General features: G+C 40.0%; 1 protein-coding gene across 8 annotated transcripts in view; it reads left to right on the forward strand.

Moving 5' to 3' along the window:
- Positions 1 to 4,612: 4,612 nt before the first annotated feature.
- TP63 (tumor protein p63) overlaps positions 4,613 to 18,692 on the forward strand; it is a 72,093-nt gene continuing 58,013 nt past the window's right edge. For all 8 annotated transcript variants that reach the window (XM_069727104.1, XM_069727099.1, XM_069727102.1 and 5 more), the window contains exons 1-2: positions 4,613 to 4,799; positions 13,141 to 13,395. In XM_069727104.1, coding sequence (XP_069583205.1) covers positions 4,758 to 4,799; positions 13,141 to 13,395 — 297 coding nt within the window. In that variant the 5' untranslated portion in view covers positions 4,613 to 4,757. The remainder of the gene's footprint in view (positions 4,800 to 13,140; positions 13,396 to 18,692) is intronic.

The raw sequence follows: 18,692 nt of genomic DNA on the forward strand, positions 1-18,692 counted from the left end.
GCGGAATGTAAACCGCTGCGTTTCCGTGCAGTTTTTCCGCAGCATGGGCACAGCGATTTTTGTTTCCCGTAGGTTTACATTGAACTGTAAACTCATGGGAAACTGCTGCGGATCCGCAGCGTTTTCCGCAGCGTGTGCACATACCTTTAGAATTAGGCTATGTGCACACGGTGCGGATTTGGCTGCGGATTCGCAGCAGAGTTCCATCAGGTTTACAGTACCATGTAAACATATGGAAACCAAATCCGCTGTGCCCATGGTGCAGAAAATACCACGCGGAAACGCTGCGTTGTATTTTCCGCAGCATGTCAATTCTTTGTGCGGATTCCGCAGCGTTTTACACCTGTTCCTCTATAGGAATCCGCAGGTGAAATCCACACAAAAAACACTGGAAATCCGCGGAAAATCCGCAGGTAAAACGCAGTGCCTTTTACCCGCGGATTTTTCAAAAATGGTGCGAAAATATCTCACATGAATCCGCAACGTGGGCACATAGCCTTAGGGTTAGGGTTGGAATTAGGGTTGTGGTTATGGTTAGGGGTGTGTTGGGGTTAGGGTTGTGGTTAGGGGTGTGTTGCGGTTAGGGTTGTGTTTAGGGTTATGGCTACAGTTGGGATTAGGGTTAGGGGTGTGGGGGGGTTAGTGTTGGAGGTAGAATTGAGGGGTTACCACTGTTCAGGCACATCAGGGGTCTCCAAACGCAACATGGCGCCACCATTGATTCCAGCCAATCTCGTATTCAAAAAGTCAAATGGTGCTCCCTCACTTCCGAGCCCTGACGTGTGCCCAAACAGTGGTTTACCCCCACATATGGGGTACCAGCATACTCAGGACAAACTGCGCAACAATCACTGGGGTCCAATTTCTCCTTTTACCCTTGTGAATCAAAAAAAATGCTTGCTAAAACATAATTTTTGAGGAAAGAAAAATGATTTTTTATTTTCACGGCTCTGCGTTGTAAACGTCTGTGAAGCACTTGGGGGTTCAAAGTGCTCACCACATATCTAGATAAGTTCCTTGGGGGGTCTAATTTCTAAAATGGGGTCACTTGTGGGGGTTTCTACTGTTTAGGCACACCAGGGGCTCTGCAAACGCAACGTGACACCCGCAGACCATTCCATCAAAGTCTGCATTTCAAAAGTCACTACTTCCCTTCTGAGCCCCGACGTGTGCCCAAACAGTGGTTTACCCCCACTCATGGGGTATCAGCGTACTCAGGAGAAACTGGACAACAACTTTTGGGGTCCAATTTCTCCTGTAACCCTTGGGAAAATAAAAAATTCTGGGCTAAATAATTATTTTTGAGGAAAGAAAACGTATTTATTATTTTCACGGCTCTGCATTATTAACTTCTATGAAGCACTTGGGGGTCAAAGTGCTCACCACACATCTAGATAAGTTCCTTTCGGGGTCTAGTTTCCAAAATGCGGTCACTTGTGGGGGGTTTCTACTGGTAAGCCACATCAGGGGCTCTGCAAACGCAACGTGACGCCCACAGAGCATTCCATCAAAGTCTGCATTTCAAAACGTCACTACTTCACTTCCGAGCCTCGGCATGTGCCCAAACAGTGGTTTACCCCCACATATGGGGTATCAGCGTACTCAGGAGAAACTGGACAACAACTTTTGGGGTCAAATTTCTCCTGTTACCCTTGGGAAAATAAAAAATTGCAGGCTAAAAGATCATTTTTGAGAAAATAATTTTTTTTTTTTTTTTCATGGCTCTGCGTTATAAACTTCTGTGAAGCACTTGGGGGTTCAAAGTCCTCACCACACATCTAGATTAGTTCCTTTGGGGGTCTAGTTTCCAAAATGGTGTCATTTCTGGGGGATCTCCAATGTTTAGGCACACAGGGGCTCTCCAAACGCGACATGGTGTCCGCTAACAATTGGAGCTAATTTTCCATTCAAAAAGTCAAATGGCGCGCCTTCCCTTCCGAGCCCTGCCGAGTGCCCAAACAGTGGTTTACCCCCACATATGAGGTATCGACGTACTCGGGAGAAATTGCCCAACAAATTTTATGATCCATTTTACCCTACTGCCCATGTGAAAATGAAAAAATTGAGGCGAAAAGAATTTTTTTGTGAAAAAAAAGTACTTTTTCATTTTTACAGATCAATTTGTGAAGCACCTGAGGGTTTAAAGTGCTCACTAGGCATCTAAATAAGTTCCTTGGGGGGTCTAGTTTCCAAAATGGGGTCACTTGTGGGGGAGCGCCAATGTTTAGGCACACAGGAGCTCTCCAAACGCGACATGGTGTCCGCTAACGATGGAAATAATTTTTCATTCAAAAAGTCAAATGGCGCTCCTTCCCTTCCGAGCCTTACCATGTGCCCAAACAGTGGTTTACCCCCACATGTGAGGTATTGGTGTACTCAGGAGAAATTGCCCAACACATTTTAGGATCCATTTTATCCTGTTGCCCATGTGAAAATGAAAAAATTGAGGCTAAAAGAATTTTTTTGTGAAAAAAAAGTACTTTTTCATTTTTACGGATTAATTTGTGAAGCACCTGGGGGTTCAAAGTGCTCACTATGCATCTAGATAAGTTCCTTGGGGCGTCTAGTTTCCAAAATGGGGTCACTTGTGGGGGAGCTCCAATTTTTAGGCACACGGGGGCTCTCCAAACGTGACATGGTGTCCGCTAAAGAGTGGAGCCAATTTTTGATTCAAAAAGTCAAATGGCGCTCCTTCCCTTCCAAGCCCTGCCGTGCGCCCAAACAGTGGTTTACCCCCACATATGAGGTATCAGCGTACTCAGGACAAATTGGACAACAACTTTCGTGGTTCAGTTTCTCCTTTTACCATTGGGAAAATAAAAAAATTGTTGCTAAAAGATAATTTTTGTGACTAAAAAGTTAAATGTTCATTTTTTCCTTCCATGTTGCTTCTGCTGCTGTGAAGCACCTGAAGGGTTAATAAACTTCTTGAATGTGGTTTTGAGTACCTTGAGGGGTGCAGTTTTTAGAATGGTGTCACTTTTGGGTATTTTCAGCCATATAGACCCCTCAAACTGACTTCAAATGTGAGGTGGTCCCTAAAAAAAATGGTTTTGTAAATTTTGTTGTAAAAATGACAAATCGCTGGTCAAATTTTAACCCTTATAACTTCCTAACAAAAAAAAATTTTGTTTCCAAAATTGTGCTGATGTAAAGTAAACATGTGGGAAATGTTATTTATTAACTATTTTGTGTCACATATCTCTCTGGTTTAACAGAATAAAAATTCAAAATGTGAAAATTGCGAAATTTTCAAAATTTTCGCCAAATTTCCGTTTTTATCACAAATAAACGCAGAATTTATTGACCTAAATTTACCACTAACATGAAGCCCAATATGTCACGAAAAAACAATCTCAGAACCGCTAGGATCCGTTGAAGCGTTCCTGAGTTATTACCTCATAAAGGGACACTGGTCAGAATTGCAAAAAACGGCAAGGTCTTTAAGGTCAAAATAGGCTGGGTCATGAAGGGGTTAAAAAGATGGCAAACCTTTTGGCTTTTAAATTTGTGTTGGGTGCTATGTAGAAGTCTCAACTTTTATTATGTGGAAAAAATAGTAATCGTTTTTATTATACTAGTATTTTGTTTTGAATTCACCCATTTTTAATTTCTACAAAGACAGCCTTGCTAACATTTATAACAAATCTGCCTTCAGTCTTTTCTCCAAATCATCAGGTGGTCTTTGATGCGGTCTTCATAGTCGTCTTTCTTTTAATAGCCATGTTTTTCGGTTTGTGGTTTTTTGTCATATAAACAACATATATGATTCTATTGATTGAGAGGTTAGAGTGCCTCGGAATCCAACTACAACGTAGTACCGGAGCCATTGCATGATGCTACAGGTCCCCAACACCAGTGACTTGAGAGTCATGTTCCTTCACCAGTGTGAACAGAGACTGACATTGTAAACGTTTTTCAGTCTGAAAGAGAAACACATACTACAAGTTGAGAAAGGAATTGTTGTTGTGGCCATTGGCAGATTACTGGTAGCTGGAGACATCATCGAGTCATCTGTGATGCTTAAATGCCAACATATATTTAGTTAGAAATGGGCAATCCTTTGTTAAAAGTGGTCTGCAAAAATAAGCTGCTCGTTAGATATCCCACTGTTCGGACCCCAATCAGATGTAATCTACAGGGGCATCTGTCAGCAAGTGTTCAATTCTTCTGAAATTCCACCACACAGAAAATGGAGAATTATATGGAAGCTATTACAAACGATGATGAAAACGTCATAAAATAAATAAATTGCATTTCACAATATAAAGTACACTTTAGTACAGACTTGAAAAGCTAAAATATTGTATCCTGCTAAATCTGTATAAGGTGGTGTAGAGCTAAAGTATGCCTTGTATCGCAGAGCTTTCATAGTCGCAATGTTTTTGTGTCCCAAAATTGTCACCAGTTACTTGTGTACATGGCCTCACATCCCTTTTGTCTGTCTCTTTTGTGAAGAGTTTTTATGGAATTTTAACTACCTAGTGAGGTGGGAGAGGCTGATCTGGGACCAAGGTGGAACTTCTGACAGATTGGACAGGTATAAGGAGAAGTCTCCACCTCTCTGCTCCTGAATCCAGGTGTATATATAAACAGAGGTTTAAATAAATGATGTGACAGACAGTGGGAGAGAGAAACCTCATTATTCTTGGTGTCTTCTTGCAAAAGTTGTACGTGCTTTGGGCCATTCAGGGGGGTGTACAAAGAATCTGGAGCCTGAAGAAAGGACAGCATCTCTGATTAACCTCACGGCAACGATGTTGTACCTGGAAAATAATGCCCAGGCTCAGTACAGTGAGGTAATGTATCATTAGAATATTCAGAAATATCATATTTGTGTGTGTATGTATGTGTTTGTGTGTATATATATATATATATATATATATATATATATATATATATGCATGTGTGTGTATATATATATATATATATATGTGTGTGTGTATATATATATATATATATATATATATATATATATATATGTGTGTATATGTGTGTGTATATATATATATATATATATATATATATATATATATATATACATACATACATACATACATACATACATACATACATACATACATACATTTTTTTTTTCCATTATTACATATGGATATATATAACATATTTAAACTTGAAAACCATACTTTTAGTGTACAAATTGCATCAAATGATAGTTTTATATACTTGTGAGCAAATTGTACGTTCACTGTAAATGAGAATTCACATTGGAAACCATACGTTTGCTTTATGTGTATGGTGACTACTTGATGAAATAACTTTGCTTTATCCAGGGACATCTTGAGATCCTGATGTGACATTCCGGCATATAACTGTAAAAGTGCAGCTGCTGCCACTCATTTCAATGGCCAGAATTTCATGGCATTGTGCAAGAAGACAAAATGTGAATTGTGCCGGCGAGGACTATGCAGCGCAGTTGGAATGATTAGCTAGTCATTGTTCCAGGATAAAAAGTGACCCTTTCTTCAGTTTAAGTACATATGGTTTGATTACAAGTTTTCAAAAGACTTTTCTTTTTTTTTGAGTAGTAGTTTATGACTCTGGAAATTTTCCAAAGATTTCTATGTGAATTGTTAGCGGTGATAGTGTTTGTTCTAGAAGCAGGTGGAAACAGAGATGTCGTTGTTCATGGTGATCTAAGAGGGCTGCTCTGAGAAGGATTGCATTAAGGTCTAATGAGGTGTTGAATGCAGAAAGATTATTTACCTAAGGTTTAATGGCAAAGTGAGAAACCAACAATTAACTCTCCTTTTCTAAAATTTGGATGAGATTGGTCAGCCCAGTGTGACAAGCTTTCATAATGTTGGGCACATTTCCAGTATAGGAATGTATTCATGATGTACAATCGCCATTTAGGGTAAGACAATCTGTTCAGCTCATCAGTTGTCTAGAGTTAGCGCCGTTCACTAAAGCAACTACTTTCTTAAGAACATTGATCAAATTTGTTATTATTAGCACTATTCGACAACCCATAATGATGTGAATACATCATCTTCATTCCGCTAGTTGGTTTCTTATTATTTTTTGTTATTTTTAGAACATCTTCCTCAAGAAGATAATTGTGCATAATGTGTGATGTGATAACATGGTAATGCTCAATTACACTAGTGTCCTTGGCTGGTCGTCATATACAACAACTTATCTGCTTTTTAACATTAACGCAAATGTGATCTATGTTCTTCAAATTTAAATCCGTAGTTTAAAAAGTAGTTTGTTTTTTTTATACACATTTGTCTTAATGCCTCTAAAAGTGCAAAAGACCTGTGAAGTAACAAAGTTTAAGGTCTCCCTTCTAATATGTTTACTTGATGCAATTTTCCAGTCTTGTTCTTCCCATTATTATAACCATCATTAATAAGTTACAATTTCACCGGTTCAGGACATTTCCGAATATCCGAAACGCTGGTGTTGTAGACTTATTTTGAAATCTTTCTAAACTTCTTGGATGAAATCCATTGGTGAAATCCAAGTCAATAAGTGGTTATTATGGATCAGTTTTAAAAGGTGAGAGGAAGCAGGGACTAAGACTGGGGGATTAAGGTAGTAATACTGTCCAGGGGGCTGGGAGGAAAGGAATTTCAGTCTGTCATGCTTTCCTCCACCCCCATCTTGCTTCAATCTCATGCCACTGAAAAACATGGAAGATAGGGTAATTCAAACATACCCTTATGCATTCTGAGCTGCCACCATGTGGGTCCGTATGTTCTTATTTTATTTTTCAAAGGAAGCAGCCATCCGAAATAGAATCCAGGAAAATGTGTGCATGCTTCTATAAAAGAGTTTGGTAAACTAAAACTAGATAGATGAAGTTATGGCAAGTTTTTTAAGAAAAAGCCATTTTCGGCAGATTTCTTATTTCGACATTTCTCTGTGAAAATCTGCATAAATTGTTATCATCTTTTCTACATTTTGTTTTACAATTTCAGATTTAATTTTTCAATTTCCAATTTCAACTGGTTATCATTCTGATTCGGGTTTTTGCGTTGTTTCAGATCTTTTCTTGCACATATTTGCTTTCAAAAAGATCCTAGTTGTCCTTGGGAGCAGACAGCAGTTCAGTTTTTCTCTGTAGACATTGTCATAATGACTGAATCTGATCCAATGAGAAGATGCATGTAGAAAAGATAGCGCTAAATCTGTAGAATTTACTAGGATCCAGAAGGTTTATCTAGCTCAGTGTTTCCCCAACTCTGGTCCTCAAGAGCCACCAAGATGTCACATTTTCAGGATTTCCTTAGTATTGCACTGGTGATGGAATTATTGCCTGTGTAGGTAATGGAATTATCACCTTTTCAATACTAAGGAAATCCTGAAAACATGACCTGTTGGTGTCTCTTTAGGACAGGAGTTGGGGAGCACTGACTAGCTATATTGTCACTGAGATCCCATAATGCACAGCACACAGTGGCGGACATCTTTGGTGCAACCTGTGCAGCCAGAAAGGGGCCTAAAATGCAAGAGAGCCAACGTCTTCCTCCACAACAGAATTATGCATAATGAACTATTGGACTGCAAAGGGTTCATATACTGTTCTTGGATCAGGTTCCTCTTCTGTCTGTGTCCACCACTAGGTGCACAACATTGTGAACTTTAAACCTGAAGAGGAGAAAAAATCCTTTAACCCTAAATCAGTACAAAATAATAAATAACCCTTTGGTTGAAGAATTTTGATGCTGTGTAATGTAGTTGGGCTTCCAATGTCAAATGGAAGGAGGGAAGTGACTACTCATATTTGTGTCACTTGTCCGATCACTACCTGTTAGTTTTACAATGTACTCTGTATTTTTCACTAAACAACTGAACCTTTTCTCACTATTCATAGGTGCTAAAGTTAGTGATAGTCAGTTTATTTATTTTTTACTGATAAATCAGTAGTACATCAGAAAATAAAAAAAACTGTTGTATATATTGAGAAATCTGCTACTTTCTTCTCCTGGATTGATCTGTCATTATCCAAATTCACAGTGCACAGGTAAAAATTTGTTTTCAGTGGAAACTGAATTTCCCATTAGTGAGATCGATGGCAGCTGGTGCTTATAAAATTCTCCCTCTCCTCCCTCCATAGAATTGTAAAAGCACCAAATGTCAGCTATCTCAGTTATAGGAAACGGTCTTCAATGAATAGATTTTACCCATTAATTGAGAGTAAGATCAGGCCTGGAGGAAAGAGAAGCAGATTTAGATTCATTACAAAGTTACTTATTTTCATGTGTTTGCTGTTATGTGAAAAAAAAAAATTTAAAGTGAGGGATGTTTAAGGATAGAAAAGCCATCAGATAGCTAGTTTACTGCTTTAGTATCCTGTGCTCATCACCCTTTGCTGCTTGTGTACACTGGGGTGCCATAGGGGTCCATTTATCAGTTGATGACCAAAATAAATGTTCTTTTGGACACCATCTGTCTGCTAAATGACAATATATAAAAAAGACATAGACTACAGTCCAGTAAAATACTAATATGTATCATGTGGTACCTATGGATGACTGGCCTACAGGATAAGTGAATGCGGATATCATAAGATTTACATGACATACCTGTGAAATTGATGTACGGTAATTTTTAGCCTATGAGTGACCGTATGAATTGGGCTCTGATCATATCTATCTCCAATGGTATTTGTGTTTTTTATTTTAAAGGTATCACAAGATCTTTTGAACCTCAGTGTTGGATCAGACTATTATCCCATCGAGTCATTTGTTCAATCACTACCAGTTCATGATGGTGTTGATCATCTGGCCATGTTGGCTTTAAGGTTTGCTAGAGCAGATCATAGTGGGGGTTCCGCATGTGGGTGGGTGTCTATGGGTGAATTGAGCTGATGCTTTAAGAGTGCTTCCTTCTTATTATCTGAATAGTTATGGGAAACTCTTGTGAAACCTTGCTGCAGGTGGGAGGATGCCTAAAAACCTTTCATCTCCCTTCCCTTCCATCTCCTGCAGTCTATTTGCTCATGATGCTTCATTGCAATGTAATAACTCTCCTAGATGATGGTACATTTGTAATCTTTGGCAACTTGTGCCTTTTACTTATACTCCATACGGAGTGGTTGTTTTATAACTAAAAAAACCCCACACAATCCCGTTTGCAAAAAGGCAAAAACTGTATCCCGTCCTAGTAGGTGTTATTGGCTCATAACAATATGGGTAAATATTAACCTATGTTATATTTCCTAAGATTGCTCATCAATGCAAGACATATTGTCAAAGCATTCTAGTAGAATGTATCTGAGAAGCTTGACCCTTCTAAAAGGAGAATTCTAGCATCAAGGTTCTCGAAAAGTAAACTTTCAGTTGTGCCCTGCAGGAACTTTTTTTTGACATGGAATGTACAATTGACAGTCTAGGCTTTGCCCTATAAATACCTGCCTTGAGGGCAGTCAAGAAGCAGTAATGTCCCACAATTGAAAGCAGGTTTCAGTATTCCTGGAGACCTTTTAGTTATGAATTTATCAAGTTCAGATTAAAGTGAGAACAAATTATATTCAAAGTATGGAAGGCATCATCTCCAATATGCAATTGCACTTATTCTAGGATTTACTGACTGCCGAGTAAACACATCACTAATTAAATCTGCTAAAATGACTATGATCAGATACAAAATGATTTTTTGATTGTCCCTTCTATCTATATGTTGTACTGAGATGTATAAAGTACGAGTCCATTGTATAAAGCTTATATTCAGATCACAGCCGTCTCCATCCATTCTTGGAGAACAAGGTTCCTCGATATCCTTTTACCTGTCCTTATTTGTCAGCCCATATCCAGTTACAATTCTTTGAGTTGCTGATGACACATATTTTTTTTAAATGAAATATTAGCTATATGAAATGGTCCAAAAGTGAATAGGTGTCTGAGCATGCAATCTGTTAAGGCGGCATAAATGATACTTTTCCTCCTAACGTGGCCATCCCACCAGCAGCTTAAGGGTTAGTGAGACCCAGACATTTGTTTATTCTGTCATGAGATCTTTGCTCTTGAATTTGCTCAGCTTTTCACCTGGTTTAGACTTTGGGTTTTACACTTCCTGCCCCCAATACTTGTGTCTGTCTTGTTGACATTTCTTTTGTTAGCTGAGCAATGTGAGAGCGTCTGATGCTGGCCTCCTCTCTCTGGGCATCACACTTGTCTGGGATATAGGCATTTCACCTTGCCTGCTGCAAACCCTCTGAAACTCAATCTGCAGAATTCCTCCGTAGTGCTGGCTTTTACGCCTGAGAATTTCTTCATGTGTTTTTTTCTGCTGTGATATAGTGATGAAAACACAGGAAAATTATTCCTGCTTTATTAATATGGAAGACCTGGCTTAGTAAATTAATTATCTTTTTATAATCCATGTATGTAAATATTTGCAACTCTAAATTAATTGGAATCTGTCAGCAGGTTTTTGCAATGTTATCTGAGGAAAGCATGAGGTAGGGGTTAAAAGACTGAATTAAACGCGGTGTCACTTATTAGACTGTGTGATGATTTTTACTTATAATGACTATTATATCACTAGGACGTTATCATTGCCCTAACTAGCTGCCTCATGCTAAGTCATCATGCTCCACCCCCTGTGATGAGCAGCTCACTGTCTATAGACAATGTACATGCAGAGCCTAGTGTGGCGGGGTTAGCTCTCACCTCTGCTGCATTGTACATCTAAGTATTCTGTGTCCCAACTGCTGCACCCAGTAAACCAAGTGACACATTGTTAAAATCCGGGTCTCTTTTCCTACATTATTCTTCTCTCAGAAGAGGTAACAAAAGCTTGGTGGCAGATTCCCTTTAAAAGGTTTTTAAATCTTGTAATCCACCAATGTTTTGATTGGTCAAGGTCTGATGTACCAGTTCACCACAAATCCTTGACTGATTGGCATTGCATCCACTTTGCTGTTTTTCTCTGCACAGTATCAACCCTAGCTGTGCAGAGATCAGCAGTGCATCTCCATTTAAGTAGCAGCCATTCCCTGCACAGCAGGTGGATAGAGGAACACTTTGCAGGGAAAATCCTGAAGGCGTCTTTGCACTGACATTTTGTTATTCTTAGGATTGGTTTGGAGTCCAATAGGTCAGTTCCCCACTGATAATAAATTCATAACATATCTAAGGATGTGCTATTATTTAGAGATGGTAAAATCCTTCAAAATACAGATAAAAGCCCCCCACCTAAATTGGTCATAGCAGACACTTTGTGCTCTGCAAGCTCTTTGCATGACGTACAACAGATTAGTTGGGTAGTTGGAGTTTAACACCACAATGGACACATTTTGTAAAGATTGACTCATTTCTTTTGCTTGCTTATGCACACTTCCCATTAAGCAACAGATTGTTCTTAGTCACCATCTTAGAGATATTTGATGTTTCAAAGATGAGTACTCCTACTCAAATTCCCCAAATGTAGTGCTGTACTACATTTTAAGAGCACAACATGCAGGCCTTAGAAGAACAAAATATCTCGGTATCTTGAAACATTAAGATTTCCTTTTACTGGAACTAGGGGTCCTAAAAAGCTGATCACTAAACAGTCCATAGCATGGTGCCGACTCCACCAAAAATTATAGTTGCCACAGTGCAGTCAGGCAGCTAACTTTGTCTTGGTATTTGCCAATCTGCCAGATAGAAGTGATTCATCACTCTATACAGTAGAACATGTTTCCATTGTCAGTCCTGTGGTGGTTTGTTTTACACCACTCAGTTCAACACTTAGCATTTTGCTGAGTGATTTTAAAAATTGCACGCAATGTCTTGGCCATGTTAACCCATGCCGTAAAGCTCTCAGTAGAGCATAGTTTTTGTGCTGAGGTAAATGCCGGATGAGGATTGGAGCTTACAAGTCACCAAAGTAGACTCAATAACTGCAAAATTGAATTTGCTTCAGCACTTGAAGTCCACAATCTGAAACTTTACGTGGTTGGCCTTTTTGTAGCTCCAAAGCCATTCCACTTTTCAATAATAATAAATAATAATAATAAATTTCACAAACTGACTTATGATGGTCACATCTTATTACAGTACCAAACTCCCATTCAGTGAGCTCTTTAGTATGACCCATTCTTTAACAATTGTACATCAATGAAATTACATGGCTAAGATGAATGTTATTCATCTGCAACAATTGGTCGGAATGAAAAAACTGAATTCAACTATTAAGATGTGTATTCTAATATTTTGTCCAGTTATTGTTTGTTACATACTGTGTGTATATATTCTAGTGAGGGCAGCATGTTGGCTTAGTGGCTAACACTGCAGCCTTTCAGCGCTGGGGTCCAGGGTTCAAATCACACCATCGACAACATTTGCAAGGAGTTTATGTTCTCCACCTGTTTGCGTGGGTTTCCTCTGGGTTCTCCGGTTTCCTACCACATTCCAAAGACCCACTGATAGGGAATTTAGGTTGTGAGCCACAATGGGGACAGTGTCAATGTTTTTAAGTGCTGTATAAGTGAGTAAAATAAACAAATAGTATTTTAATGTTCGTGTGTAAGGTGTAGTTTGTCATGCTTCAGTTTTCCATTTAATCTTCCTTTTTGAGATCAGTCATGTACTAGGGAGTGTCCCATTCTGCACTTTTGAGATGCTGATCTTCAAATCTGTCTTTCAGTTGTTGCTTTTGAAAGTCCTATATTAATTACAGCTTACATGTTTGTGTTTAATATTTAAGCAGTCAAACAGGTTCCTATAAAATATATTATCCTGAAATGGCAGCCAACCCACCAGTGACCCTTTTGGCTTTAAGCAAAGCTTATGTCTCTGTTAATATATTGCATTAAAGTAGTACAAAAGAATATTTCAGTGTAGGTTTTTTATTTCATCATAGACCCTAAAATACATGGGCCATGCACAATGTTTACAAGTTCCAGTTGGTTCCAAGATGTCACTTGATTCTTAAATAAGCCACTTTTCACACTATCTTTATCACCATATACTTGAGACATATTTAGGTCTCCTATATTATTCTATACAGAATCCTATGATTTTTTTTTTGTTCAGGTGATATTGGCTGTATATACAATAGAAATGTTAATATCCATGAACAACTTTTGAAGCAATAGAACATTATAAAACTTAAATATACCAAAAGCTGTATTTCTTATTTGGGTTGCTTCGTGAAATTAATTTGTTCTTTTTCTTTTTTTAGCCACAGTACACAAACTTGGGCCTGCTGAACAGTATGGAACAGCAGATACAGAATGGTTCCTCTTCCACCAGCCCTTACACCAATGAGCATGCACAGAACAGCGTGACCACACCATCGCCATACGCTCAGCCAAGCTCCACATTTGATGCCTTGTCTCCTTCGCCAGCCATTCCTTCAAATACTGATTACCCGGGACCTCACAGCTTTGATGTCTCATTTCAGCAGTCCAGTACAGCCAAGTCGGCCACATGGACGGTAAGCAGACTAGTGTACACTTTGAAAACATGGAATGATTTCATGACCTCAATAGGTCATTCATTTGTAGAATGAAGTTTTGGTTTATTGTCCTTTAGTCTTGAGAGGGGATCATCTCTTATTAGCAGGAAGCTACCCAGGTATAGATGGATTGGTTGCACAAGTTCTCACTTGCATGAGGTTTCTCAGGGAATATTGCCTGCAAGATTTCCTACACCATATGAATCTCCATTTGGAGAACTTGTACCTTCTAAGAGCATCTCCATTTTTTTTTTTACAGGTATGTTTTCAATTTTGCTGGTATTCTAAAGTTTTTTTTTCCCATTAATAGGAACTATTTATTGTACTACAAGGCTAGTAGCAATGGCCTCGATATTAGGAACCCCCTTGAATAACATCTTGATGTCCCTGTTTGGGGTGTTGTGTGTTATTACTGCAAACTCGAGGAAGGAAAGATAATTGAGGTCCTCAGATGACAAGAAGTGAACATTAAGTTTCTTTGACGAGTTCACTGTGTCATTACTCCAGTGAAATTAAGAACATGTAATTAGTGATGCATTATTTATCCTGCTCTCTGTACGGTGAGACACTCTCAGTATTCAGATTCCCATGTGCAACACTCGCCATGTCTCCTCCTATCGGTTACAGAATGACGAGACAACAGTGAGTGTGCTACACCTAAGATTTGTGCTCAGTTCACAAATTATGCTGCCTAATGCTGGAAGGAAAAACAACTTCTATTTGTTTGCAAACATGTCCTACTGTCAGATATGACTTGTAAAACCAGTTTTCTGTGTCACACATATTACAGCCATCAAGGCTCTAGTTGAAATAATTTCATAAGACTCTAAGTTGCATGGTCATCGGCATTTTTCTTCCAATTAAATAATATAAAGTCTATTGACTGGACTGTAAATGAGCCCCATAGGGTTTAAAGAAAAATTCTGAAGTTCTCCTTCATTAACCCACAGAGTAGACAGCCTAACACTATTCACATTGACTATGCTGATGTCCGAGATCAGTACAGTCTTACGATTCCTTCAGATGTCTGTGATCATCTGTCTGACCTCTGATGGCGTTGTACGGACTGTTCATGCATTTCCCGACCCCTGAGCAAGACTGCTTCATATATTTTGATGAGGCTGTTACACTCTTGGTCGGGAGATGCATGACATTGTTATTCAATATTAGTCCAATGTTCATGGATGTCTGAAGGAGCCTTCAGACTACTACTTACCCTTTCACACTGGCTGTATGTCATTGGCAGTATGAACTCTCATGAGTCGAAAAACCATTGTGAACCATGTTCACATGGTGGACAAATCGGAGTGTGAGACAGTGTGTGTTTAAGTAGCTGAACAGAACTTTAGACTAAAGTTCAATGGAATCTGAACTTCCACGGGTCCGCTTATCCTTAATCATGGACACTGGTGTTTAAACAAATGAACGCTGGTGCTCATGTGCACCTATGTCCATCAGCTTCCCATACCACAATTGCACAGCACTGGTGGGTTACCATAGCAGCTGGGATCCCCAAGAGGCTACTGCCGCTGCCATTTTGGTGTGAAGCTCAGCCACTGACTGAGCTCATAGGAAATTTTCACTATTTAGAGTTTCCCTCCTTTTCACCCATTAAAATTGTACTAAAATATACTTATTTGGATGTATCAAAATTAACCCAATTGGATAATGCTGTAAGTAAAAAAAAAAAAAAAAATTAAATGCTCCAGAATTGGTTTTTTTGTCGCAAACACCTCCCTTTAAAAAAATAAAAATAAAAAATGCTACAAAAACAAAAGATTTTGTATGCACCCCTAATTGGGATCAATACAATGGTCAGTTCATCACTTAAAACACAATCCCTCATACAGCTCAAGTGAAAAAAGATAAACCTGTTTTGGGTGTTTGGAAAATAGCAACACAAAACAAAAATGTTTTTAAAGACTGTAATGAATATTTTGGTTCCACTATTTTAAATAAAAAAAAAAAATCTCTACAGGTTTGGTCTCCGTGTAATTGCCCATAACCGGAAAGTCATGATTCAGAGTAAAATTTACCATACAAGAAAACTTCCCAAAAACGTGACCAAATTGCATTTTTGCTTTCACAATCTCTCTGCGTTTGTTTTTTGTTTTGCTCTATGGTACATTGAATATTGTTGTTCAAAACTAGGGTTGAGCGAAACGGATCGGACAAATTCAAAAATCGCCGACTTTCGGCAAAGTCTGGTTTCATGAAACCCGACCCAATCCTAGTGTGAGATCGACCATGAGGTAGGCGATCTGCGTTCAAAAGTCGCCTTTCGTATGACTTTCAGCGCCATTTTTCAGCCGATGAAGGAGGACGCAGAGTGTGGGCAGCGTGATGACATGGGTCTCGGTCCCCACCATCTTAGAGAAGGGCATGACAGTGATTGGCTTGCTTTCTGCGGTGTCACAGGGGCTATAAAGGGCGTGCACGCTGGCCGCTATCTTACTTCTGCTGATCTTGGCATAGGGAGAGGTTGCTGCAGCTTCATCAGAAGAAGGGATATAGTTAGGGAAGGAAGATTAACCCCAAAACTGCTTGTGCTGTAGCAATTTCCACTGTCCAACACCACCATTTTTTTGCAGGGACAGTGGAGGCTATATTTTTGTGCATCAGCTCTGTAGCTTATTAGGCTGCCTTATAAGGCTCCCTGATGGCTGCATTGCTGTTTGCACGCTGCTGTGCAAACCAACTGCTTTTTTAAAAGCAAAAATCCTGTTGCTCCTTTCTGCACAGTTATCTTGTTTATTTGTCCACACTTTTGTGTGCAGCAGTCCTTTTTATTGCTGCCGTGCTTTTCCTGAGATCATTGTAAGGAGATTGAAATTGTACTACAGTCCTTGTATTTTTTCATATATCTTCCAGCCACTTTCTGCCACTTACATTGTGTTGTGTTATACACTGGGCCTGAGTTTTGGTTTAGTCTCCCCCTCCCCCCCCAAAAAAAAAGGGAGATTTAAATTCTCAACAAGTTTATATACACCTTCTACCTTGTTTTACAGTACCATATAACAGTTGTTATTTTGGTTAGATTTTCAAAAAAATTAGGAAGTCTGGTGGAGGAGCCCGTGGGTGGTGGTTGCCAGCTGGTACTGATGGTGGTGGTGGTGGTGCATCTGGTGGTAGTGGCAAAAGCACAATAGCATCTTAGGTTGGAGGTGTTGAGCCAGCGTCATCGTCTCGCTGCACAAGGCCTCGAAGGCTCCCTTATCTGGGAGTAGGAAAACAGCTTTTAAAGCCGGAGCAGCAGGAAAAAGTTTTGGCTTTCCTTGCTGACTCAGCCTCTAGCTCTTTCACCTCCTCTTCAGAAAGTTCCAAATATAAAAGCAGCGAGTCGTCAGTGGATGCTCCCGGTCAGGAACAAGACGTTTCCTTGTGTCCTTCACCCAAACCAAAAGTGAAGGAGTTTGTGGAGTGATTTCGCAATGACTGCTGACACGACAGGTACTGCTGCATCGATTCAAAGTGGCAGGGGACAGCATTTGTCCAGTATGGTTACGAACTACTTTTCCTCCCTTATCGATGTTCTCCCTCACAGGTCATTCCCCTTTGATTACTGGGCATCTAAAATAGACACCTGGCCTCAATTGGCAGAATATGCATTACAGGAGCTCGCTTGCCCAGCTGCTAGTGTGCTATCAGAAAGAGTCTTCAGTGCTGCTTGTTCAATTCTGACCGAAAAAAGGACACGTCTGGCTACCCAGAATGTTGATGATCTAACCTTCATTAAAATGAAACAATCATGGATTTCAAATTATTTTTCCCCACCTTCCCCTGCTGACACGTAGCTTCCCAGAAAAATGTCTTGCTTTTGGCCTCTTCTTACTGACTTCTCCAATTCCTCCATTTGCAGCTGCTGAATGTCCACCATAGGCCATTTTTATACCTCCCTAAATGGGCTGACTCCCCCCACAGGGCCGTGGTCACCACCTGGTGCAAGCACCCGTGCGAGTGCAGTTTGCCTGGACAGGTGGGTGGGCCCACTCTTGGGCAATGGCACTGGCACAGGGTCCCTCATAGTACAATGAAGTGTCTGACTCTGGTGGTGCACAACCAACGTCAGACACACCGTCTTAATATGAGGGGCCCTGTTCCAGTACCGCCGTCGATGAGAGAGTGTTCCCCCCCCCCAGCTCGAAAAGTGCTCTACCACTTGCAAAACTTACCTCTCCCTGCTCCACCACTGTGTAGTCTGTGCTGTTAAATCCTTCAATGGCACTGCTAATACAAATTTGTTGAAATGATAGATGATACTAAAAATATACAGGGGCCCTTGGCTCCATTTAGACCAGTTAATACTTTGCGCCTACTACCACTGTCTGCTACTCAGCAGAGGAGCCCACCCCTGTACCTAGCTATGCCACCTGTTTAGTCCTGTTACCAATTTTGAACCGCATTTAGCCTACTTTATTATTTGGGCCTACTAACTGTGTCTGCCACTCATTAGTTGTCCTCCACTGAGCAAAGCAATGCCGCCTGTAGAGTTTCTGTTGCCCTAGGCACTCTTAGTGCTGCCTCCCCCATATGTGAGTATGACACTATCGGCAGTGACTCTGGCAAGAATCTCTGATGTGACAGTAGCCTTTTGCAGCAGATCGGGCAGTTTTTCTGCATCTGCTGTGTAACGGATCACTTACGGCAACACTGCATTCGGCCTCATTCATTCCCCATGGGATTTGTGGCACTTGACGTGATCTGGCAAATGCGGTATCATACCTCCCAACTTTTGAAGAAGGGAAAGAGGTTTAAAGTTTGCGGCGCACTGTACCTCGGCAAATTTTGGGCCACGCCTCTGACCACACCCATTTCACAACTAGTCACACCCATATCCACGTCCCAACCACACCAATTTAGCACTGCTGATCATACTGTTTCATATACAATAATTATAAACAAAAATAAATATGGCCACACATGATGCTCCATACTGTGTAATGGCCACACATGATGCTCCATACTGTATAAAGGCCACACATGATGCTCTATACTGTATAATGGCCACACATGATGCTCCATACTGTATAATGACTCCACATGATGCTCCATACTGTATAATGACCACACATGATGCTCCATACTGTATAAAGACCACACATGATGCTCCATACTGTATAATGACCACACATGATGCTCAATACCGTATAATGACCCCATATGATGCTCCATACTGTATAATCACCCCACATGATGCTCAATACTGTATGATGCCCCCTCCCATCTTGTATGCATGGCTCATCTCCCTCCCATCCCATATGCATGGTTCATATTGC

Source organism: Ranitomeya imitator, chromosome 5 (assembly GCF_032444005.1).
Source record: "Ranitomeya imitator isolate aRanImi1 chromosome 5, aRanImi1.pri, whole genome shotgun sequence".
NCBI lineage: Eukaryota > Metazoa > Chordata > Amphibia > Anura > Dendrobatidae > Ranitomeya > Ranitomeya imitator.